Source organism: Mobula birostris, chromosome 18 (assembly GCF_030028105.1).
Source record: "Mobula birostris isolate sMobBir1 chromosome 18, sMobBir1.hap1, whole genome shotgun sequence".
Lineage (NCBI taxonomy): Eukaryota > Metazoa > Chordata > Chondrichthyes > Myliobatiformes > Myliobatidae > Mobula > Mobula birostris.
Genome location: NC_092387.1, coordinates 10,329,703 through 10,356,218, shown reverse-complemented (window position 1 = coordinate 10,356,218; position 26,516 = coordinate 10,329,703). Strand labels below are relative to the sequence as shown.

General features: G+C 39.2%; 1 protein-coding gene across 1 annotated transcript in view; it reads right to left on the bottom strand.

The window, feature by feature from the left end:
* vps13c (vacuolar protein sorting 13 homolog C) overlaps nt 1-26,516 on the bottom strand; it is a 387,871-nt gene that overhangs the window by 333,612 nt on the left and 27,743 nt on the right. Inside the window, exons 4-5 of the mRNA XM_072282204.1 lie at nt 20,822-20,917; nt 19,787-19,888 (exon numbers count right to left, since the gene is read on the bottom strand). Coding sequence (XP_072138305.1) covers nt 19,787-19,888; nt 20,822-20,917 — 198 coding nt within the window. The remainder of the gene's footprint in view (nt 1-19,786; nt 19,889-20,821; nt 20,918-26,516) is intronic.

The following is a 26,516-nucleotide window of genomic DNA, read 5'->3' as shown; positions in this document are numbered from 1 at the left end:
TGTCCATGTGCCAAAACTTCAATGTTTCAGATTATTTGTCAATTCCACACTGATCCTGATAATGTTATTGAATACAAATGGAGATTGTTTTGTCATTTATTTCATGTCATATACATCACTTACTCCAAGGAGAATTAATTTTCTAAGTATTGTGTTTACTCTTCTGCAATCCATGTTTCAAGTAAATGACCGGCAACAACTACACCATTCCCATCTTTCAACAGAGTGACACTTTTAACACAAAACTCACTGGAGAAGGATATCTCACTTTCTTTACTTCAGTCACCAAAGCCTGAAATCTGTCCCTAACAAATTCACTGAAGTCATATGAGCCTCTTCCTCAATTGTTCCCTGGTTTACAATCCACTAAATTCTTTCCAAATTCATTCTCAACAATTATGTGATCATCTAGTTTCCTTTTTTATTTAAAAAAAAGATGCATCATGTTCACAAGACAACAAATTATTTTTCCCAGTTCTCCCTAAAACCTATCAGGTTCACGCTAAGCTTCAGAGCAATTTTATTTCCCCACTTATTTCCATGTAACCTATTCTTCTCTCATGTGCCCCACCATTCCCCAGTTCCAAGTTTATTTTATCAATGTCTAACATCCTCCAAACCAATGTATCTTTGGGCTGCAAGAGGAAATCAGGGAATCCAGGGGAGACCCATGCAATCACACAGAGAATGTGCACACTCCACACAGACAGCACCAGAAATTAGTTTTGAACTCAGGTCCCTGGATCTGCAAATCAGCAGTACTACATGTTGAGCCATTGTAATTACTTAACATGCAGCCACTCTCTCACATACCTGCATCAAATGCATTAAAGGCAAAGGATAATTTTACAAGACTTGACTCGAAATAAGTCAACTAAATTATATTTTCTGCACCCACCATTATTTTTTTAAATAATGCAGGATGCTAGCAATTCTTACTAAGAGCAAACTTAATTAAGAATAATTTTGAAGGTATAACATTAAAACTTCTCACATACCTTTGGAACGTCCTTTTGCTGATTTCTTAAAATACTTTTTGGATTTTTTATGTTTGCGTCCTTGCAAGCAAGCAAAATGAACAGGAAAGAGGATATAGAGATGTTAGTAAGGACAGTGACCTGACTACCGTGACTCAAGAGTGTTAGAAATACTAGCTAGCAGAATTTTATGTATGAAGAAAAAGCAAAAAAGTGCCAAGGAAAACAGTGGATCAAGTATTAATTATTTAACATACCAAATATCAATAAACCCTTGAGGTAAGCTAATGCAATTTTGCATTCAAAATAAACTAAGGTATTTACAAAAGTCCTGTTCACTTTAACGCAAAACTGCATTTCCTCGACAACAGCTTCAGTTTCTCCAGTATGCTTCTTGACAAATCTTCTCCTACAATTTGGCTCATACTCATATGTAAGTTTGCTTAATTTAATAACTCACTGTCTACAATATCCTTTCGTTTTTCTTTTTCAATCTTTTTATTAGTTTCACAAAATATGACATAGTAGTAATACAAAGTTATTGGGAATACATTGCTATAATTAACATGAGTAGTTATAGAACTAAAAAATTGATTGACAAAACTCCCAATCATAAAGGATATCAATGAATAATACAGAAGAGAAATAACTAGACAAGAATCATGAAAAAGGGAAAAAAAAAACCCTCCCCCCCCCCCCCCCCAAAAACTAATCTAAACAGAATTAATCAACTAAACTAAAAAAATAAGACCTGGGCTGTTTTAACATCATAAAAAATGGGAGAAATGAAAAACCTTAGTGTCGGTGACTCCATTCCTCTCAACCAATATTACAGAGAAGTAAAATAAGTTTGGAAATGGTCAAATTACATCATATGAAAATGCTAAATAAATGGCCCCCAGGTCTTTTCGAATTTAATGGAAGGGTCATAAACCACACATTTAATTTTTTCCAAATTTAAACACAACAGTTTGTGAAGTATAGTAGGGGGTTTAATCTCTTTCCAATTCAGCAAAATGGATCTTCTAGCCATTAAAGTAAGAAATGCAATCATCCGACGAGCTGAAGAGGTTAAATGATTTAATTCTATCATTAGTAGCCCAAAATTAGCAGTAATTGGGTGAGGTTGTAAGTCTATATTCAAAACCGTTGAAATAATATCAAAAATGTCTTCCCGATATTTTTTCAACAAAGGACATGACCAAAACACGTGAGTTAAAGAAGCTATCTCGGAATGACATCTATCACATATAGGATTTATATAAGAGTAATAACGAGATAATTTATCTTTGGACATATGAGCCCTGCGCATTACTTTAAACTGTATTAACGCATGCTTAGCACATATAGAGGATGAATTAGCTAATTGAAGAATTTTTTCCCATTTTTCAATCGGTATAATAATCTTAAGTTCTCTTTCCCAATCAGTTTTAATTTTATTAGATACATCAGGACATAAATTCATAATTATATTATAAATAATTGCTACAACACCTTTCTGAGAAAGGTTTAAATCTAAAATATTTTCCAAAATATCCATTGGATATGAGTGTGGAAAATTAGGAGAGAACAGTAATTAAAAAGTTTCTAATCTGTAGATATCTAAAAAAAGTGAGATCTGGGTAAATTATATTTATTAGATCATTGATCAAAGGACATAAAACAATTATCCAAAAATAAATCATGAAATCGTACTATACCTTTGAATTTCCCATCAGAGTAAGCTTGATCCATAGTGGAAGGTTGAAAAAAGAAATTAGATATAATAGGACTTGCTAAAATAAAATGATTCAACCCAAAAAATTTTCAAAATTGAAACCATATATGTAAAGTGTGCTTAACTATTGGATTATTCATTTGTTTATACAAGTTAGAAAAAGTGAAAGGAAGTGAAGTCCCTAAAACCGAACCCAAAGAAAACCCTTGTAATGAATTACATTCAAGATTTACCCAATGTGGACTTGAAGTTGCATCCAAGTCTCGTAACCAAAATTTTAAGTATCGAATATTAATTGCCCAATAATAAAAGCTAAAATTCGGGAGGGCTAACCCCCCCCCCCTCTTTTTTGGATTTTTGTGAATACCTTTTACCTAGCCTAGGATTTTTGTTCTGCCATAGATATGAAGAAGTTTTTGAGTCAACGTTATCAAAAAAAGATTTTGGGATAAGAATTGGAACCAATTGAAATACATATAGAAATTTAGGCAAAATAATCATCTTAATAGCATTAATCCGACCAATCAAAAGACAAAGATATTGGTGACCATTTAGTAAACAAAAGTTTAATCTAATCAATTAGAGGTAAAAAAATTAGCTTTAAATAAATCTTTATACTTTTTCGTAATTGTAATCCCTAAATACATAAAAGAGTCAGTAACCAATTTAAATGGTAAACATCTATAAATAGGAACCTGCTTATTTAAGGGAAATAATTCACTCTTATTAAGGTTTAATTTGTAACCAGAAAAATTACTAAATTGAGCCAACAAAGTTAGAATAACAGGAATTGACTTCTCCGGATTAGAGATATATAGTAACAAATCATCTGCATATAGTGATAATTTATGTATTTCGTTTCCATGGATAATACCAAAAATGTTGGGTGAGTCACAGATAGCAATTGCCAAAGGTTCAAGAGTAATATTAAATAGTAAAGGACTAAGAGGGCATCCTTGCCAAGTACCACGAGATAGACGAGAAAAGGGAGATCTTTGATTATTAGTACAAACCGAAGCTACAGGGGTATGATATAACAATTTAATCCAAAATATAAATGTCGAACTAAAATTAAATTTCTCGAACACACTAAATAAATAAGGCCATTCAACTCTGTCAAAGGCTTTCTCAGCATCTAATGAGATAATACATTCTGGAGTGTTAAATGAGGGGGTATAAACAATATTCATTAGCCTCCTAATATTAAAAGATGAAAAACAGTTTTTAATAAATCCTGTTTGGTCCATAGATATAAATTGAGGTAATACCTTCTCTAACCTAGTTGCTAAAATTTTTGAATCTACATTCAAAAGAGATATCGGTCGATATGATGCACAATCAGTAGGATCTTTATTCTTTTTAAGAGTTAAGGAAATACAGGCGTCATAAAACGATTATGGTAATTTACCTAAACTGATTGCTTCTTTAAATATTCTAGACAACCAAGGAGAGAGATTAGAGGAAAAGGATTTTAAAAATTCCACTGTATAACCATCCGAACCAGGTGCTTTACCAGAATTCATTGATGAGATTGCAGCTGTTATTTCTTCCACTGTAATAGGAGTTTCTAATGATAAGCAGTCCTCAGGTGATAATTTCGGAAAATTCAATTTACTTAAAAAAAATCATGCATGATATTAAAATCATGAGGAAAATCAGAATGATATAAAGAAATATAGAATTCTTGAAAGGTTTTATTTATCTCGTCATGATCAACTGTCAAAGTATCATCGTGTTTACGAATCTTAGTAACTTGATGTTTAACCGAGGCAAATTTCAATTGATTAGCTAATAACTTACCCGATTTATCACTATGAATATAAAAATCACTTCTAGTTCTCATTAATTGATTTTCAATCGAGGACATTAATAGTAAGCTATGTTCCATTTGAAGTTCAACTCTCTGTTTATACAGCTCTTTACTAGGAGCAATGGCGTATTTTTTATCAATTTCTTTAATTTTATTAACCAACGAGAGTACTTCATTCTTAGTATCTTTTTTCAAACCAACCGAATAGGAAATAATCTGACCACGGATATAAGCTTTAAAAGCATCCCATATTGTTCCATCGGAAACTTCTTCCGTAGTATTAGTTGAAAAAAAGAAATCAATCTGTCCCTTCATAAACTTAACAAAATCCAAGTCTTGAAGCAAAATAGGGTTAAATCACCATTGTCTATTAGTAGAAGTATCCATTAACTTAATAGAAAGTTTTATTGGGGCATGATCTGAAATGGCGATAATGTCATAACTACAATCAATTACAGATGGGATTAATCAAGAGTCAATAAAAAAAGTCAATTCAGGAATAAGAATGATAAACGTGTGAAAAGAATGAGAATTTTTTGTCCTTTGGGTGCAGAAATCTCCTAAGTTCTGAAATCCCAGATTCAATCATGAAAGAGTTAATATGTGTAGCCAACTTATTCGGTAGAGCCGAACTACCTATGGATCTGTCCAACATGGGATTTAAACATAAATTAAGGTCACCACCCATTATCAGCATATACTCGTTTAAATTAGGAAAGGAAGTGAAAATGTGTTTAAAAAATTCAGGATAATCCACACTCGGAGCATAAACATTAACCTTTTTATTAAATAGTAACCCAGTAATTAACAAGAATCTACCATTAGGATCTGAGATAATGTCCTGATGAATAAATGTAATTGAGGGATCTACAAAAATTGAAACACCTTTGACTTTGGCTTGGAGTTCGACTGGTATTGTTATTCTTTCCAAAACTTAAAGATGCATTGATTACCCTCTTTCCTAACATGAGTTTCTTGTGCAAAAATAATATGGGCATTCAATCTTTGGAATACTTTGAAAATCTTTTTCCATTTTATTGGATAGTTTAAACCATTTGTATTCCAACAGACAAAATTAATGTGTAAGCCATAATTTAACATTAACCCTTTGGTATGTAAAGGGTTAACCAATGTAAACTCATGAGATCAGAAGAGGAATACAAGATCAAAGAGGAACCGGAAATCCCGACACTACAGACATCTTTATAGTACAAATCAGCCCAATAGAAAAAATTAATAAGAAAAAAAGAAACTCCCCCACCCTCCTTCCCTAAGAACCCCGAACTAAGCCAAGAAAGGCTGAAGAAAGAACTAACACTAAATCTAACCCCATTTCTGCAGGAGGCAACTCCAAAGATATATGTTATAAAGATGATCCCCCCGATATAGAAAAATTAATACTATACTACAATAATCTACATAGTGTAATTTCTAAAATACCTAAAAAAGAAAAAAGTTAGTACCAATACATATGATTAGTTAATTGCAAATAAAAGTAAATAAAATATCACTTCCAAAAAAAAGGGGATTATGGAAAGAAGAAACATAAGAACATGGTCTACAAATTAGTTAAGTAAGGGAGATCATAGGTTAAAAAAAAGATAATGGGAATGGAGCGAAGCCAAGAATGACCTCACTCCATGAGCGCTCCCTGCATATCCAATCATGTTAAACACCCATAAGGTTACAAACTTCAAATGCAAAACACAAACAGAAAAAAATCTATGAAGTGCATTGTTTTGTATCAACATGGTTGAATGAGTAAAACATGAAACGTAAATCCTAATTTTTCCTATAATTTTACTTTAAAATATATTCAGTTAAGGTAATGTTCAGTCTCTTCACTGAGGATTAATCGAACTCAATCATTCTCATGGAGACACAGACTGCAGATGCTGGAATCTGGATTAACAAACAACCCACGGAAGAACTCAGCAGACCAATTCAGTTGTGATACAGAATATTAAACTAAAATACCGACAATTTTTTTCTTTCCATAGATGCTGCTTGAGCCGCTGAGTTCTTCCAGAAGATTGTTCATTGCTCTGAGTATTCTCTTTTCAATTTCACAAAGCAGTCCTGCTTATTCTTTCTGAGAACTTACTTCTGATATCCCAATTATGCAACCGCACTTATAAAATGCAATTTAGTCAAGCCTCTAACCCTAACTATCTTTTGAATACAATTCATGGACTCATTTCTGGACTGGTGAGGCATATAGAGATTAAAATTCACCAATCTACTTTACATGATAATGGCCAACTGAAGTTTGAAACTCTTAAAATATAAAGCACTTCAGTTCATTAATAAAGTTCAAATTGTTTTTTGCTTGCACCGTACAACAATGCACAGAGCGGCATTCACATCATCAAAGAACATACAGCATATTTTTGAGAATGAAGGTCAAAAGGTCCTACAGATATGGTAAAATTTGCAAACAAGTAAAGGGATCATAAATTCAATAAACAAAGAATGATGAACAAGAACAAGTAAAATTTACTGCACAAATCTAATTGTCAGAGTTTATGACAAGTTTTCTTAAGTTGGAACATAGGAGGTTTAAAAGCAGAGCATTAGAGAAACCTAATGGAGGTTAATTGTATTTTAATGGGTTGTAAAAACCAGAGACACGCACAGAGCCAGGTGGCAATGAAGGCCAAAGCAGCAAAGTAGCAAGCCTTAATGTCTGTTGTGCTATCATTAGATGTCCTAGTTTGTCAAACAACAACTGGACTCGTTTTAAAATAATTCAGAATCTACAGCAGTTTCATTTCATCAAGCTTTTCATTACTTCCTCATTTTTAGAAACTATGACAATTACAATGCGGCAGAATCAGAGAGAAAGGGTGACAACATGCCTCCATTTTTCAATTGATCTATACACACACCATACCATTTTCACCGGTTGCCATTATCTACTTGAGCAAGTGTAGCCACAACACATTCCTTCAGCTGAAAGTTCCTTTGATAAACTCAAATCCAAGCACAAACCAGGATCATTGCTTTTAATGTTGGCCTTTATTGGGCATCTACAATACACAAAACTCCCTTCAATTTCGCCTTGAGCAGCTCACTTACATTCCAACATTCAGGCACAAACTTGTCCCTTCAATGTCTTTTATTATGTCAAGGAAGTTTTCACTTCTTTTCTTTCCCTCTCATTTCATACATTCCTTGAAATTTGAAAGAATAGAAGTCAATCCGAAAGAAGTGTTTAAAATAATGCGAGATATAGATAAGGTGAATGATATCTGTCTTTTTCCCCCCAGAGAAGAGATCCAATAGTTTCATAAGAAGCACTTGGATAAGTATATAGAGAGGCAGAGCTTGGAAGGATATGGGCCAAATGCAAGAAATTGGCATTAGCTGGGTGATCACCATCATCGGCATGGACTAGAAGGAAAATGTATCCCTATGGTACTATTCTCCGTGAAACCACTCATCAGAATTTACCATTGAGATTTTCTTACCCAAGTATATGCTTGGGTGAACACACCTGAACAGGAAAAATGCCATAGCTGAACTTTCCTAGAAGGCTTGTCTCATGAGGTAGCGTGTGCAGAGTTCAGAAATATGAAAGATGAAATCATTATCATGGTGTAACTCCTCCATTGCAATAGACTATGGCAGGGGTACCCAACCTTTTTCGCACCGCGGACTGGCCGACTGGGGCGGGGTGTTCAAGTCGGGTTAAACTCACCTCAACATGTCTTTTACAGTTAGGGTTGCCAACTTTCTCACTCCCAAATAAGGGACAAAAGTAGCAGTCAAATATGAGACACTTGGGTTTACCCCAAGAAAGACTACCATGACCATGAAGCCTTGCGCGGGCACCTGTGTGCACATATGTGACGTGTGCCCGTGTGTACGTACCGATTTTTTTCCCCACAAATCGGTTTTGGCTTAATCTTCCTGACTACACTGTATATATATTATTTCTACTTTATATAGGCTGTGTATTTATCATATCATTCCTGCTTTTACTATATGTTAGTGTTATTTTAGGTTTTATGTGTTATTTGGTATGATTTAGTAGGTTATTTTTTGGGTCTGGGAACGCTCAAAAAATTTTCCCATATAAATTAATGGTAATTGCTTCTTCGCTTTACGCCATTTCAGCACGAAAGGTTTCATAGGAATGCTCTACCTTAGCGGGGGAAATACGGGACAAGGGTGGTCCCGTATGGGACAAACCAATTTAGTCCAATATACGGATGTCCCAGAAAATACAGGACAGTTGGCAACCCTATGCTCAAGTTCAACAGTGCATGACAGGGAATGAGGAAAGGTGCAGCTGACCCATATTGTTTCCTCATCACCCGGTAGCACATGCTTTGTGGCCCAGTGGTTGGGGACCGCTGGTCTATGGGAGACAAGAAAAGATATTTAGGTAGATTACGGAAAGATTAAAAAAGCAATGGAGTAGTTGTAGTGTGTTGACCTTAATTTTCCCCAATAATGACTGGGATTTCCTTGGTGCCAAATGAGCAGAATTGGTTAAATGTATCTCAGAAGGTTTGTTGACAGTGTGTAGATAGACCAACCAGGGAAGGGTAATTGGGAAATGAGGATGGCCATGTATTTGGAATTTCAATGGGATCAGTGATAATAATTCCATGTTTTCAGATAGTTATGGCAAGGGCAAGACTGATCCTTAGGAGATACTTGCTAACTACTACAATATTAGGCAGGAGCTGAGGAAAGTAGGTTGGGTAAAGCTATTGATTGCGTAGGTCCAAATCTGACACGTGGGAATTACTTAAAGGCAAACTGATCAGAAATAGGAATAATGGTGCATAGTTCCCTGAAGGTGGAATGTCATGTGGATAGGGTGGTGAAGACAGCTTTTGGTATGCTGGCCTTTATTAATCAAAGCATTGAGTATAGGAGTTGGGATGTAATGTTGAAATTGTATAAGGCATTGGCGAGGCCAAATTTGGAGTATTGTGTACAGTTCTGGTCACCGAATTATAGGAAAGACGTCAATAAAATTGAGAGAGTACAGAGGAGATTTACCAAAATGTTGCCTGGGTTTCATCTCCTAAGTTACGGAGAAAAATTTAACAAGTTAGGTCTTTATTCTTTGGAGCGTAGAAGGATGAGGGGGGACTTGATAGAGGTATTTAAAATTATGAGGGGGATAGGTAGGGTTGACGTAGGTAGGGTTGACGTGGATAGGCTTTTTCCATTGAGAGTGGGGGAGATTCAAACAAGAGGACATGAGTTGAGAGTTAAAGGGCAAAAGTTTAGGGGTAACATGAGGGGGAACTTCTTTACTCAGAGAGTGGTAGCTGTGTGGAACGAGCTTCCAGCATAAGTGGTTGAGGCAGGTTCGATGTTGTCGTTTAAAGTTAAATTGGATAGATATATGGACAGGAAAGGAATGGAGGGTTATGGGCTGAGTGCAGGTCGGTGGGACTAGGTGAGAGTAAGAGTTCGGCACGGACTAGAAGGGCCGAGATGGCCTGTTTCCGTGCTGTAATTGTTATATGGTAATATGTTATATGTTTAAATAATGACCAAAATGTTCTCAGTGGGAGGAAAGGAAGATTTTGGAACCTTGGGTAATAAGATGTTGCAAATTTAGTCAAAAAGAAAAAGGAAGCATATACAAGGAATAGAAATCTAAGATTGAATAGGGACATTGAGGAAGATAAAGGAAGCAGGAAAGTACTTAAATGGAAAATCAAGAGAGTCAATGGGGGCTATCAAGTGTTCTTGGCGAGTAGGATTAAGGAGAACACAGCGAGACACAAGAGACTGCAGATAGTGGAATCTGGAGCAGCAAATTATAGATACTGGACTCTGAAACAAAAAATAATTAAGAAGAATCTCTCATCATTTTATTCATAATTTAAAAACAAGAAGGTAGGATCAAGAAAATTAGGAAGAAACCAAATGAGTACATAAGCTCATCAAGAGAAGGGCATACTGGATAGTGGGATCAGGGAGGACCTGACAAAGATGGATGATTGAGGGTAGGGAGTGGATGTTGCTCACATGAACTTTCATGAGGTATTCAGCAAGGTAGTCTGATCCAGAAGATTAAGGCACATGGGATCCATTGAGACTTGGATTTAAAATTGGCTTGGAAACAGAAAACAGAGGGTAGTGGTGAAGGGGTGTTTTTTAACTAGAGGTCTGTAACCATGGTGTTCCAACAGGGATGAGTATAGGGACCACTGTTGTTTTGATAGACAACCTATGAATCCTTTGAGTAACACCTAGAAATTCTACTGTGACCTCAACAGAACTTTGTTCCTGCCTCGTGTTTAAATGCAACATCATGTTCAAAATTCCCTATGTCCACAGAATTTTGCATCTATATTCTCTGTTCAACATCTTTCTTTGTTTCACTCTTAAATGCCCATTTTGCTTCATTATATTCATTATTCCTTTTCCACACACACCCTGCATTTCCCTTCAGTCAAATACATTGACTTTCAGACTTGCTTCACCACCAACCTGTCCAAATGCCTTGAATCATCTTCAATTTACCTGTAATGCACTAGACACTTTCTTCTACGCCCAGAAATCTCAGCAATCCTTGCTGACAGCCAGTTACTCATCAAACCATATACCATCCACACGACAAATTTCCTTTCAATACAGCGCTATACGCCTTCCTGTGAACACTTGAGCAGATAGCTAGCTCTTTAAGCCTGTACCACCATTTAATGAGATCACAGCCAGAGTTGACACTCCATCCAGCTACCTTGATGCATGTTAATATCTTAATAACCTTGGTTTGCAAAAACATCTCAGATTCAGAGGTACTAATTGGGCTAACACTTAATACTTACTATGAATTTCTTCCACCCTTTACAGGAAGCACTGTATCCCAACCTCTCTCCTGGGTCTGAATTTAAACATTATATTTCTTTGTACCCGATTTTAAATCAAACAAACTTTACACACTCAGATTTCCTTTTAAGGTACCAAAAATGTGAATTAAAATGACCTTTAACTATCTCTATTCCAGCTTTCGTAAGTCCAGTTCATGCAACCTTTCCTCAAAGTTCAACTCACTGTAACACAGCAGACCCTGCACACCTGCAGAAAGCAGCACAGTAATCTAGAAGTAGCTTAATCAGTGTTTTACACAATTACCTAAACTAGCTTGCCTTCAATTTCATATCCCCTTAACACGAGTTAAAACAAGAATAAATTTTATATTATTTGTTGATCATGATAATTACATTTTAAGAATTATAAGTACATGGACTCAGAAATTTTTATCTTTTTTTGACTATATTAGAACAAAGTCAAGAATTAAAGAACCTACCAGGTTTGATATCCTTATAAACGTAGCTTTCCAGGGAAAACAAGAATTCTCCTGAAGAAGCACCTTCATCCAAGGATGCAGCAATAACAATGAACAATACGCGTGAAGACATTTAAAGCAGATTTTCAAGTCTGAACAGTTGAATATTGTGACACTTTGAAGCACCATGCAGCATCAATATTTAAAAACTCAATTAGCAGAATAGACATTTTCCACTATGATTTAATTAACTTCCTGCAGATATTGAATTAACTGTACTTGACCTGAGGAGGGTAATACAGTTGGCTTCAAAACATATCCAATATTGTTCATTAGCTCCTATTACCAACCAATCACCTGACCAACAGGTTCACAGATAACCATGAACTCTCAACATCTGTAATTAAAAGGAGGACCAAAACAAATAACAGAAATATGTGGTGGCATTGTGCTTAACTATTCAGTGTGCCTCCTATACAAGAAACAGTAACCCTTTGTTCATGATGAATAAAACAAAGATTTAAAACAGAATCAAATAGTGCTTTACATATTACAGCAAATTTCCTAAAAATAAAGTAAATCATGGTTAATAAATCATGCTGAACAGTTCAGGTATTAAATTATGAAGTATAGCAATTCCATGTTATTGTACACTTGGTGACCACTTTATTAGGTACACCTGTACACCAACTCATTAATGCAAATATATAATCAACCAATCATGTGGCAGCATAAGAGATTCGGTTGTTCAGATCAAACAGCAGCATGGGGAAGAAAAGTGATTGGTGACTTTGAGCGTGAAAAGGCGACAGACCCCAATGGTGTACCTGATAGGACTCTGAAAATCTGTACCAACCAACTGGCAGGTGTATTCAAATACATTTTCAATCTCTCACTGCTACAGTCAGAAGTTCCCACATGCCTCAAAAGGGCAACAATCATACCTTTGCCCAAGAAGAGCAGGGTGAGCTGCCTTAACGACTATCGTCCAGTAGCACTCATGTCTACAATGATGAAAAGCTTTGATAGGTTGGCTATGGCTAGAATCAACTCCTGCCGAACCAACAACCTGGACCCACTGCAATTTGCCTATCACCACAATAGGTCTACAGAGGATATGATCTCATGAGCTCTTCACGTGGCCTTAGATCACCTGGACAATATGAATACTTATATCAGGTTGCTATTCATCAATTACAGCTCAGTGTTTAATACAAACATTCTAGAGTTTTGATCAAAAAGCCCCAAAACCTGGGCCTCTGTACCTCTCTCTGCAACTGGATCCTCAACTTCCTCACTGGAAGACCATATTCGGTTCAGATTGGAAATAACAGCTCTACCTCTTAACTCAAGGCTGTTTGCTTAGTTCACTGCTCTACTCTCTCTACACCCATGACTGTGTGGCTCGGCACAGCTCAAATACCTTCTGTAAATTTGCTGACAACACAACTATTGCTGGCAGAATTTCGAATGGTGACGAGATGTACAGGAGAGAGATAGATCAGCTAGTTGAGTGGTATCACAGCAACAACCTAGTACTCAACGTCAGTAAAACCAAGAAGTGATTGTGGACTTCAGGAAGGGTAAGATGAGGGCATACATACCAGTCCTCATCAAGAGATCAGTAGTGGAAAGAGTGAGCAATTTCAAGTTCCTGGGTATCAATATCCCTGAGGATCTATCCTGGGCCCAAATATCGATGCAATTGCAAAGAAGGCATGACAGAGGCTATATTTCATTAGAATTTGAGATCTGTTATGTCACCAAAGACACTTGCAAGTTTCTGCAGATGTACCATGGACAGCATTCTAACGGGCTGCATCACCGTCTGGTATGGAGGCGGGGCACTGCACAGGATTGAAATAAGCTGCAGAAAGTTGTGAACTCACTCAGCTCTATCATGGGCACTAGCCTCCCCAGCACCCAGGACATCTTCAAGGAGCGATGCCTCAAAAAGGCTATATCACTAAGGACCCCAATCACCCAGGACATGTCCTCTTCTCATTGCTGCCATCAGAAAGGAGGTACAGGAGCTTGAAGGCACATACTTAACAATTCAGGGGTAGATTTTCCCCCCACTCTCAGATTTCTGAATGCATATTGAACCCATGAACACTATCTCACTACTTTTTGTACTGTTTACTTAACATGTTAATATATATTTAGTGTAATTTACAGATTTTTTTATGTATTGTAATGTACTGTTGCCATATAACAATAAATTTCATAACGTATGCCAGTAATATTAAATCTAATTCTAATTCTCAAATGATTGGTGATGCCAAACAGGGTGGCAAGAGTGTATCAGAAACTGCTGATCTTCTGCGATTTCACTCCAGAACAGTCTCTCGAGTTAACAGAGAATAGTGCAAGAAACAAAACAACACAACACCAGTGAGCCACAGCTACATGGTCAAAAATGCCTTGTTAATAAGAGGTCAGAGGAGAAAGGCCAGACTAAATCAAACTTACAGGATAGCGATAGTAGCTCAAATAAGTATGTGTTACAACAGTCGGATGCAGGAGCATCTCTGAATGCACAACACATCAAACTTTGAAGTGGATGAGCAACAGCAGCAGAAGAGCTTACTGGGTTCCACTCCAATACCTAATAAAGTGGCCATTGACTTTATATCAATTCATGCTGTTACTAACCCCACCGAAATAGCACACCAGAGAGGACTCTCATTTAGCTCTGAGATATTTACAAGTCAGTGACTGCTTTAAAATAGACAGTAGTGGCTAGCACATGGTAGCATAGTGGCTAGCACAAACTTTACAGTACCGGCATCACAGGTTCAATTCCTGACACTGCCTGTAAGGAGCTGGTATATTCACCCCATGTTTGCGTGGGTTTCCTCTGGGTGCTCCAGTTTCCCCCCACAGTCCAAAGACTTATGGGCTAGTAAGTAAATTGGGCGCTGTAAATTGTCTCCTGATTAGGCTAGGACAAAACTAAGGGATTACTGGGCAGCATAGTTCAAAAGGCTGGAAGTGCCTATTCGGCACTGTATCTTCATAGGTAGATTAAATAATTATTTACTTTGACAGGAAATACTAGCCTAATGCTAACATTTCTGAACTCAAATTAATTGCATACTCTGAAATTTTAACTTACTGTTTATATTAGTGGTTTATCCAATAATTTGAATGTAAATATTGATTACACAAAATAACATTGAACAATTAGGACTGGACTTAGAAGTTACAAAAGCCATTAAATCTCACCTTCAGAACCAACACAATGAAACTGCTCCAACATAAACATCTTGGAGGAATGTATACACGTTTGTTACATTAAATAAATTAGTCAGCAATTATTGAATTATAAAATTAACATTTGCAACTATGTAAATCAGTAAGTCCTGAGCATTTATTTTACTTTCACCATCGCAGACAGCATTCCAGCATCCAGACCAACGTTGGGTCATGATTCACTTTGCTCAGAGTACTATGGGTAAAGGAGATTTAACTTTAAGGATGGATCAGTACATGGAAATATGATGCCGTGGCCATGACAGAAACTTGGCTGAGAAAGGGACTGGAATGGGTGCTTAATGTCCCAGGGTGTTGATGCTGTAGAAAAGATAGAGAGAGGTAATGGGAATTGAATTGAATTGACTTTATTTCTTATATCCTTCACATACATGAGGAGTAAAAATCTTTGTTACGTCTCTATTTAAATGTGCAATGTGCAATCATAGTAACTTATAACAAATAGAACAGTCAATGTAATATAAAGTGCACTCAAATCAGCGTGAGTTCATCAATCTGATGGCCTGGTGGAAGAAGCTGTCGAGCCTGTTAGTCCTGGCTTTTTTGCTGCGGTACCGCTTCCCAGACTGTAGCGGCTGGAATAGATTGTGGTTGGGATGGCTTGGGTCCCCAATGATCCTTCAAGCCCTTTTTACACACCTGTCCTTATAAATGTCCTGAATCATGGGAAGTTCACAACTACAGATGTGCTACGCTGTCCGCAACACTCTCTGCAGAGTCCTGTGATTAAGGGAGGTACAGTTCCCATACCAGGCAGTGATACAGTCAGTCAGGATGCTCTCAATTGTGCCCCTGTAGAAAGTTCTTAGGATTTGGGGGCCCGTACCTCAGCCTCAGAGATGACCGGGTTGCAGGTTGTAGCGGTGGCTTTCCTCGGAGGCTCAGAGTCAGCAACATCGAACCCAGCATAAAAACAATTGAGCTCATCTGGGAGAGAGGCCGTGATGTTGATGGCACCACGTTTGGCTTTGAAGTCAGTGATGGTACGCAGCCCTCGCCACAAGTCACGTGCTATTCATTGTGAATCTTGACTCAATCTTCTCTCTATATTGTTGTTTCGCAGCCTTGATAGCTGTGCATAGATCATAGCTGGTTTTCTTGAGCCCTACTTGAATGCCAGCAATGTAAGCTCTATGTCACGCAGTAAGTGCTGCTCGCACAGAACTAACGATCCAGGGTTTCTGGTTCGGGAAGACCCTGACTGACTTCTGGAGGACAACATCATCGATGCACTTCCAGATGAAGCACGTGACTCCATCAGCGAACTTGGAGACATCCTCATCATGGAAGATATTCCAGTTGACGTTATCAAAGCAGTCCTGCCACTTGGAGGCCAACTGGTTAGACCAAAAGAGGATGGATTTAACTACGGCCGCCTCTTGTTTCAGCTTCTGCCTGTACTTCGGCAAAAGCAGGATCGAAGAGTGATTTGATTTTTCAAAAGTTGGTCGAAGGAAAGCTTTGTAAGCGTTGCAGTGGTCAGGTGTGTTATCTCCATAAGTGCTCACCTAGATGTGCTGACAAAACTTCGGTGAGACTTTAGCCAGTGACGCTCAATTAAAGTCACCGGCAACAATGAAGGCAGCCTCTGGGTGTGCAGTCTCCAGTGTATTGATGGTCTCATACAATTCCTTGAGAGCCAGATTCAGCCTGCGGCGAAATGTACACTGCTTTGATGATAACAGCTGTGAACTCCCTAGGCAGCCAGTAGGGTCTGCACAGCAGCACCAGGTCTGGGGAACAAAAGGACATTCTGGGGATCACACCAAGCATTGTTAACCATGAAGCATACCCTTCCTCCTTTACTCTTCCCAGTGAGGTTTTTCGATCTGTCTGCCTGGAACAGGGAGAACCCAGAGGGCTCAATGGCATGAACCGGTATCTCCTCCGTCAGCCAGGTCTCCACGAAGCACAAAACGTTGCATTCCTTTGTTTCCTGCTGACAGGAGGTTCTGGCTCTCAGTTCACAAAGCTTGTTATCCAGGGACTGAACAGTAGCCAAGAGACTGCTAGGGAGCAGCAGTCAATTTGCACGCCATCTCAGCCTCACCAGGACGCCGGCGCTTCTCCCGAGGTAGTGGTGGTCTAAGAGATGAGTCTCCCACGGATCATGCAAGCAGGGGATCCCAGTGTAGAAAAGGCGGCACATGGTGGGTAAGTGCCATCTTTCCAGTGATCAGAAGGGTCAGTCTAATGTAATTGATATGACTATCAGCTACTTGAACAGAAAATACTAAGAAAATAGGAGGGTGGGGAGAAAGAGCTGCTCTACTAATCAGGGATAATAACACAGCTGCCCTCCGATGGGACATAATGGATTAAGATGCACGGGATCTATGGTAAATTGACCATTGATTCAGAACTGGTTACTGTTCAGGGGTCTGTACGTAACTCCAATCAGGGCCTTTTTACCCTTGCAGTTTCTTAACTCTACCCACAAGGATTCTGCATCTTCTGATCCTATGTCACCTCTATCTGAGGATATGTTTTCATTTTTTACCAACAGAGACTTGATAAGGTCCCTTATGGAAGGCTCACCCAGAACATTATGATGCATGGGATCCCTGGTGAATTAGCCATTCGGATTCAGAACTGGATTGCCCTTAGAAAACATGGGTGGTGTCAAAGTGCCTTATTCCAGCTGGAGGTCTGTCATTAATGGCGTTCCGCAGTGATCTGTACTGGGACCTCTGCTGTTTGTGCCATATATAAATGACCTGGATGTAAATGTAAATGGGTGGGTTAGTAAGTTGCAGATGATATGAAGATTGGCGGTGTTGTGGATAGCATAAAACTAGCAAAGAATATAATGGGTTATGAATTCAAAGATTCAAGATTCAAAGTAAAATTATCAAAGAATGGATCAATCACACAAGCTTGAGATTTGTCTGCTTACAGGGGAACCACAAAGCAAGAACCCAATAAAAAAAATAAAGACCAACCCCCAATGCACAGAGAAAGAGGAGAAAAAAAAACAAAAATCATGCAAACAATAGAAGTGAGCAACAACAACAGCATTCCAAACCAAATTGAGTCCTTAAATCCAAATCCCTGGATCATCCCGGAGTAGACCAAAAGCCTCGGTATTCAGTTCATTATATTTGTGTGGCAAATCGTTCCAAAATCTTGCAGCACAAAGCACAGCAACTGGGGCAGTCTCACAGCCTCAGCATTGCAGAGAGAGGAGCCCCCAGACTATCTGACCTGGTATTTAAATGGTCCAAATGGCAGATCATACCTCACATTAGGACCATGGGCTCCGGTGCAGCGAATAGCTCCGGGCCTCGAATATACCGCCCAGCTTTAGGCCTTGACTTCACTGCCAAAGAAGCCATTCTCAACCTCTCCAGATCAGCTTGGTGCTTAGAGCGATCCAACCTCACCCAACTCTTGACACCCTGCTTTTCCCGTCTATCTGGGCTGGTGTTTAAATTGTCCAAGCAGCAGATCGTGCCGCACATTAGGACCCAGGCTCCGCCAGGGCAAATCACTCCAGGCCTAGAACATGCCACCCTGCGGTTTGCTTTGGGCCTAGATTTTGCTACCGAAGAAGCCATTCTTGACCTCTCCAAATCAGCTCAACAATTAGAGCGATCCACCCTCACACCCAGGTTAGTTGGACGGGCATTAGAACTCCAATGCCTCGGCTTCTCCTCTCTGCTGAATGATTGACTCCAACCAGCATGGCTCCAATTCCAAGTGCATCAATTTTACAGCACACCAGCATGGAACATCTCTCAAATTCGCTTCACCTTCGTACTCCTCTTCATTATTTGTGGTGATAGTTTACCACAATTTACTTCAAAAAAAAGTGTTATTAGTAATGTGTTTGTTTTTTTTTGCTTTCAAACTAGCAGTAAGCTGTTGCATGCCTTCGGTAACATCATTTTAAACCAGAAGCTGCAGACATGGGCTGAGACAGGATTTCAAGGCTTTGGCAAGAAGTTTGCCAGAATGTTGCCTAGATTAGAGGGCTTGTATTATAATGAAAAGATGGACAAACTTGAGTTGTTTTCTCTGGAGCAGTGGAAGCTGAAGGGAGATCTGACAGAGGTTTGAAAGACTATGAGAGGCATCGTTAGAGTAGACAGACAGTATCTTTTTCCCCAGGGTAGAATTGTCTAATACCAGAGGGCATACTTTTAAGGCGAGGAGTAATTTCAAAGGAAATGAGAAGGGCAAGTTTTTTTTTTAAACACAGAGAGTAGTGGTGCCTGGAATGCGCTGCCTGGGGTGGTGGTCGAGGCAGAAACATTTCGGACTTTTAAGAGACATTTAAAATATAATGTGAGGAAAAAATAAGGAGATGGACATTCTGTAGGCAGAATAGATTAGATTAGTTAACCATTTGATTACTAATTTCATTGGTTTGCACAACATTGTGGGACAAAGGTGCCTGTTCCTGTGCTGTACTTGTCCATGTCCAAGGTAAATATAAATATGGAATTTCAAATCGATCTGTCAATTGAACATACTGTTGCAAAGTACTCATCACAATTCCCTTAGTTATACCATGGTGAAATATTTTCTTTTCCAAATTACGTCCAGTCTAAGAACACAACAGTATCAATTTGGGTTATTTATTGGTTTTGTATTGTACGTTTAACGAAACACTAACCCAATATACAGACCATAAGAACAATTTTCTTTAGATTGAGACCCAAAAGCTTGAATTCAAAAGTGAAAATTACATTTATGTATAGTTAGAAAAACAGAAAACTAGAAGATTTTGCCAAACACACCTTTTCTTGCTGCTTTTTCCAAGGCTTCTTCAATTCGCAAAAGTTCTTTTTGCTTATTTTCCTGCAATTGTTTCTCTTCCTTTTCTGCATCATATTGAATACCTTGAAGAACAGTAACAAAATTAAATTTCTAAGCATATATTTGCTTCTGGTAAAACCTTTATCTTGGCCTGAGAATGTAAAACCAAGTAACACAGCAGTCAATACAAGTCAAATACAAATGCATCAACCCTTAGCCTTGTCTGGAAAACAACAGCAAATACTGAAAATGTTCTGGGCAGACGTTGTGTACAGATGCAAGAGGCTTCAAAGGGTTATAGACAGCCAGCTCCATCATGGGCACAAGAATACTGACCTTTGGGACAAAATACAATCCATGCAAACAAAACACAAAAAGTATTTTCTCAAAAAAATGTGACCATCAGTAAGTTATAAGAGCGGCAAAATAATGTGATACTAAACTTTGCATGCAAGTCACAAGGCAAAGTGTCTAAACCAAACCTCTGGTTCAGTAAAGGAGACATTCCAAACAGTATCTCTGCTATCTGTATCAAAGAACGTCAATGTCTCAGACACCTCTGCCCAGTGACTGATAAACCTCTCCCCAAATCACATTAAAAAATCAAAAAATCAAAATCAAAAAATAAGCAACAGTTGCTGGAAAATAGAAATAAAAAACATAAAAGGATAGAAATGCTCAGCAGATTCCAATAAAGGCCATCAGACCTGAAACATTAACTGCTTCCCTTTCCATATATGCTGTCTAAGCTGCTAAATGTTGCCAACCTGTTCTGGTTTTACCCTGAATCAGCGTGGACATGATCTTTGACCTGTGCCAACTGCTAGAAAACTGCATGATCTGCACCAATCACAATGCAATATACACCCTTAATCCAGCTCACCAAATATTTTGACTCCATCATTCACATGGGACAGTGGAGCATTTTCTTCAGATCTCAATTCAAATAGTTCATATTGTAAAAAGGTTAACAATATTTCAATTCGAGAAATAAAAGAACATTCAATATGACTTACTTCCCTCTGGAACAATCAGAAGATGCAAACCATCCAGTGTAGCTACCACTGCCTCACTGTACAGATTCTTCCAAGGGATTTTCAAAGTAAGTTTGTCTAAAAGTGAAAAATGCAACAGTTACCCAGAAACAAAGCACAAGATATACATAACACTTGATCTGATTATACATAAATTAAGCCTTCAAGTGATTATGGGAATTCAACATTTCAAAAAATTTACAAGCTAAGCTTGACTTTTAGCTTCCTCATACAAGTCCTGTGGATATCCTGATTAAATTGTAACACAAGTCAGTCCAGGAGACTGCATGTTGGTGCAGCTAACCGAAGGCAGCTCCTGCCATCAAGACAGAGGGATAAGATGGAGTATTGAACCCTGACTCTATTCTTGCAGTGGTTTGTGGTAAGGAGGCATTCAAACCAGCCCAACACTGGAGTAGGAGCTCAAGTATTTGCCCAACAAAGCTAGGGGGTGGGCTAGTGATGAAGGATCCAAACTCTGAGGCAATGCACAAGATAGCATGTTGTTCATTAACAACAAAGCAAGGTTTTTATTTTTCAAAAACTCCATCAACGCTTGCAATTAGCACATTAAAAAATTAACATGACAATTTGCAACCAAAAGTTGTTGCACATATTGGAATAACACCATTGGTAGAAAAAGAGATGAAAACAGGGAAAAAGGCAGAAAGTTAAAAAGCAGGACTTCAAGATCAGAAGGCCTAACAGCATTCAGACTATTCTGCCCTTTGAGTCTGCTCCATCACAGTTGATTTATTTTTCCTCTCAACCCCATTCTCCTGCCTTCTCCCCATAACATCTGACATCCTTACTAATCAAGAATCTAATAACCCACATTTTAAATATATCCAGTGATTTGGCCTCCACCTTGACTGTGGCATTAATTCCAGATTCACCACCATCAAGCAAAAGAAATTCCTCCTCAAAGGTTATATGTCTGAAAATCTCCCTGTGTTACACTGTAACGAGGGTGGCAATAGAAAGATATGATTGATGAATATGCCGCTATGCAACTGGTGCAAGAGCATTTCATGTTCTTAAACTACTGGGGCAGTGGTGACCAAGACAATACAGGTGGGCTGAATCCGAACTGGAAGAGAGACCATATCCTGGTCGGAAGGCTTGCTCAAGCTACACAGGAGGGTTTTAAACTACTCTAGTAGCGGATGAGACCAAAGTAGTCATGTGGCAGATGAGAAAGTTGAGACAAATATTGAAGCTGAAGCAAGCAAATCCAGTAGGCAGGACAGACAGAAGCAAGACAGGAAGTGAGGAAAACCTCATGGACTAAGCTGCATTTATTTTACTGCAAGAATCTTGACAAGTTAGACAGATGAACTTAGGTAAAGGACAAATACATGGGACTGGGATAATTTAACTATTACAGAAACGTGGTGGACCACAAGAGATAGGAGCAGAATGAGGCCATTCAGCCAATCAAGCCTGCTCTATTTCATTATGGCTGATCCACTTTCCCTCTCAACCCCATTCTCCTGCCTTTTCCCCATAAATTTCCAAGCCCTGACTAATCAAGAACCTAACAGCCTCCACCTTAAATACACCCAATGACCTGGCCTCCATAGCCACCTGTCATAACAAATTCTAACAGATTCAACACCTGCTGGCCAAAGAAACTCCTCATCTCCATTCTATATGGACGTCCCTCTATTCTGAAGCTGTGCCCTCCGGTCCTAGACTCCCCCAGTGAAAGGAAACATTCCTCACCACATCCATTCTTCCTTTCAACATTCAAAAGGTTTCAATGAGATTCTTCGAAATCCAGTGAGTCCAGGCCCAGAGCTATCAGATGCTCCTCATATGTTAATGCTTTCATTCCTAGGATTGTTCTTGTGAACCTCGTCTGAACCCTCTTCAATGCCAGCACATCCTTTCTAAGACAAGGGGCCCAAAACTGCTCAAAACACTCTGAGTCCTCATCGGTGCCTGAAAAAGCCTCAGCATTAGAGGCAGATGCAATAGGGTCTTTTAAGCGACTCTTAGATAGGTATACGGAGCTTAGAAAAATAGGGGGTTATGCGGTGGGGAAATTCTAGGCGGTTTCTAGAGGAAGTTACATGGTTGGCACAACATTGTGGGCCAAAGGGCCTGTAATGTGCTGTAGATTTCTATGTTCTATTACATCCTTGCTTATGCATACTAGTTCTCTCGAAATTAATGATAACATCGCATTTGGCTTCCTTACCACTGCCTCAACCTGCAAGTTAACCTTTAGAGAATCCTGCATAAGGACTCTCAAGTCCCTTTGCACCTATGATTTTTGATTTTCTGCCAATTTAGAAAATAGTAAATGCTTTTGTTCCTTCTAACAAAGTGCATAACAATGCACTTCCTGACACTGTATTCAATCTGCCACTCATTTCCCCATTCTCCCAATCTGTCTAAATCCTCCTGAAGCCTCTCTTCTTCCTCAACACTACCTGCCCCTCTACCTAACTTCGTATCATCTGCAAACTTGGCCACAAAGCCATCAATTCCGTCATCCAAATCTTTAACATATACCATGAAAAGAAGTGTTCCTAACACTGACTTCTGCAGAACATCACTGGTCACCACCAGTTCCCTTTATTCCCCCTCTTGCCTCCTGCCAATCAGCCAATACTCTATCCATGCTAGTATCTTTCCTGTAATACCATGGGCTCTCATCATGTTCACAGCCCCATGTGTGGCACCTTGCCAAAGGTCTTCTGAAAATCCAAGTACACAACATTTACTGATTCTCCTTTGTCTATCCTTCTTCTTATTTCCTCAATGACTGCCATCCTGTCGCACTCACCTCAATAATAAGCAAATGCTTTGAGAAGCTGGTCAAGGACTACACCTGCAGCATGCTATCAACCGCCTACAATTCGCCTACCGACAAAAATGATGGACAGATGACGCAATAGCCATAGCTCTACACACCTGGAGAGGACGGATGCTTATGTGAGAATGCTGTTCTTGGACTAGTTCAGCATTCAACACCATAATTCCTGCCAGGTTTGACAAGAAGCTCAGAGACCTCGACCTTCACCCTGCCTTGTGGAGCTGGATCCCAGACTTCTTGTCAGATCGCCAGCAGATATTAAGACTGGACTCCCTCACCCCTGACCCTCAACACAAGAGCTCGTCAGGACTGTGTCCCAAGCTCCTTCCTTTACTCTCTGTACACCCATGACGGTGTCACCACCCACAGTTCCAATCTGCTAATTAAATTTGCTGACGATACTACATTGATTGGCCTAATCTCAAATAATAACAAGGCAGCCTACAGAGAAGTCATCACCCTGACATACTGGTGTCAAGAAAACAACCTCTCTCTCAATGTCGTAGAAACAAAGGAGCTGTTGTGCACTACAGGAGGAACGGAAACACAGACTAGCCCCTATTGACATCAATGGATCTGGGGTTGAAAGGGCGAACAGCTTCAAGTTCCTCGGTATACACATCACCGAGGACTACACTTACTCTGTACCTGCCGGCTGTGTGTTGAAAAAAAGCACAATGGCACCTCTTTCACCTCAAACGGCTGAAGAAGTTCGGCATGAGTCCCCAAATCCTAAGAACTTTCTACAGGGGCACAATTGAGAGCATCCTGACTGGCTGCATTACTGCCTGGTATGGGAACTGTACTTCCCTCAATCGCAGGCCTCCACAGAGAGTGGTGCAGACAGCTCAGCGCATCTGTGGACGTGAACTTTCCACTATTCAGAACATTTACAATGACAGGTGCATAAAAAGGGCCTGAAGAATCATTGAGGACCCACAAACTGTTCCAGCTGCTACCATCCAGGAAATGGTACCATAGCATTGAAGCCAGGACCAACAGGCTCTGGGACAGTTTCTTCCACCAGGCCATCAGACAGATTACTTCGTGCTGACACAATTGTATTTTTAAGCTATACTGACTGTTCTGTTGTATATCTTACCGTACATACTATTATAAATTGCTATAATTTGCACATTGCACATTTTTACTCCTCGTATGTGAAGGATGTAAGAAAGAAAGTCAATTCAATTCAAGAATTCCAAGACCTTCCTTTGAGGTAACCATGCTGACTACGGCCTATTTTATCATCTGCCTCCAAGCAGACCGAGACCTCATCCTTAATAATTGACTCCAAAATCCTCCCAATCACTGAGGTCAGGCTAACTAGACTGTAATTTTCTTTCTTTTGCCCCCCTCTCCTTTTGAAGAGTGGGGTGACATTTGCAATTTTCCAGTCCTCTGGAAGCATGCCAGAATCTTGTGATTCTTGAAAAATCATTACCAATGCTTCCACAATCTCCCTAGCCACCTCTTTCAGAACCCTGGGTTATAGTCCATCTGGTCCGGGTCACTTATCCACCTTCAGACGTTTCAGCTTCCCCAGCACCTTCTCCCTAATAATAGCAATTGCACTCACTTCTGCATCGTGACACTCTCAAACTTCCAGCGTACTGTTAAGTGTCTTCCACAGTGAAGATGAATGCAAAATACTCGTTAGTTTGTCCACTTCCTTGTAATTTCCATTACTACCTCTCCAACATCATTTTCCAGTGGTTCGATATCTACTCTCACCTTGCTTATATTCATTATATAACTGAAATATCTTTGGCATCCCCTTTGATATAATTGGCTAGCTTCCCTTCATATTTCATCTTTTCCCCTCTTATGGCTTTTTTAGGTGCCTTCTGTTGGCTTCTAAAAGCTTCCCCCTAACTTCCCACTAATCTTTGCTCTATTATATGCCCTCTTTTCTGCTTTTATGCTCGTTTTGCCTCCTCATCAGCCACCGTTATGTCATTCTCCCTTTAGTATATTCCTGCTTCTTTGGAATGTATCTATCCTGCACCTTCCAAATTCTCCCATAAACTCCAACCATTGCTGTTCTGCCATCATCCCTGCTAGTGTCCCCTTTCAATCCTCTGTTATGCCTCTACAATTCCATTTATTCCACTGTAATACAGATACATCTGACATCTAGTTGAGGGATGAGCATGACTGGCAGCTCAATGTTGCAGGGTACATATGCAATAGGCATGATAGAGTTAGAGGTAAGAAAGGAGGGGAGACTGCACTATTAATTAAGGAAGACATCATGCACTACTTATAGACGATATTCCTGGGGAAAGGTTCAGTGAAGCTATTTGGGTAGAGTTTAGGAATAAGGGGATAATCAGTTCAATGAGATTATACTATAGGCTTTCCAAAAGTCAGTGAGAATTAGAAGAACAAATATGTAGGGATACCCTGTCTGCCCAAGAGGCCAATTTCAGGGAGCTATACGCCTCTGATCCCTGATCTCTAGGCTCTGCAATACTCCACTGGATCCTGCTACTTACTGTGGGGGTCTTGCCCTAGTTTGACTTCCCAAGGTGCAATATTTTGCATTTGTCCAAGTTGAATGCCATATGCCATTTCTCAACTCACTTACATCACTAACCAAGATTTATTTAACCAGTTACACGTAAAGAAAGGAAAAACAGTCGTGGTTGATGAGGTCACAAACAAGAGAAAATCTGCAGTTGCTGGAAATCTGAGCAACACCCACAAAATGCTAAAGGAACTCAGCAGGCCAGGCAGCATCAATGGAAAAAAGTACAGTCGACGTTTCCGGCCAAAACTGTTCAGTCCTGCCAAAGAGTAACAGAGAGAATAGAAAATCAAATGATCAAGAACATCAACATGGAATTAAGA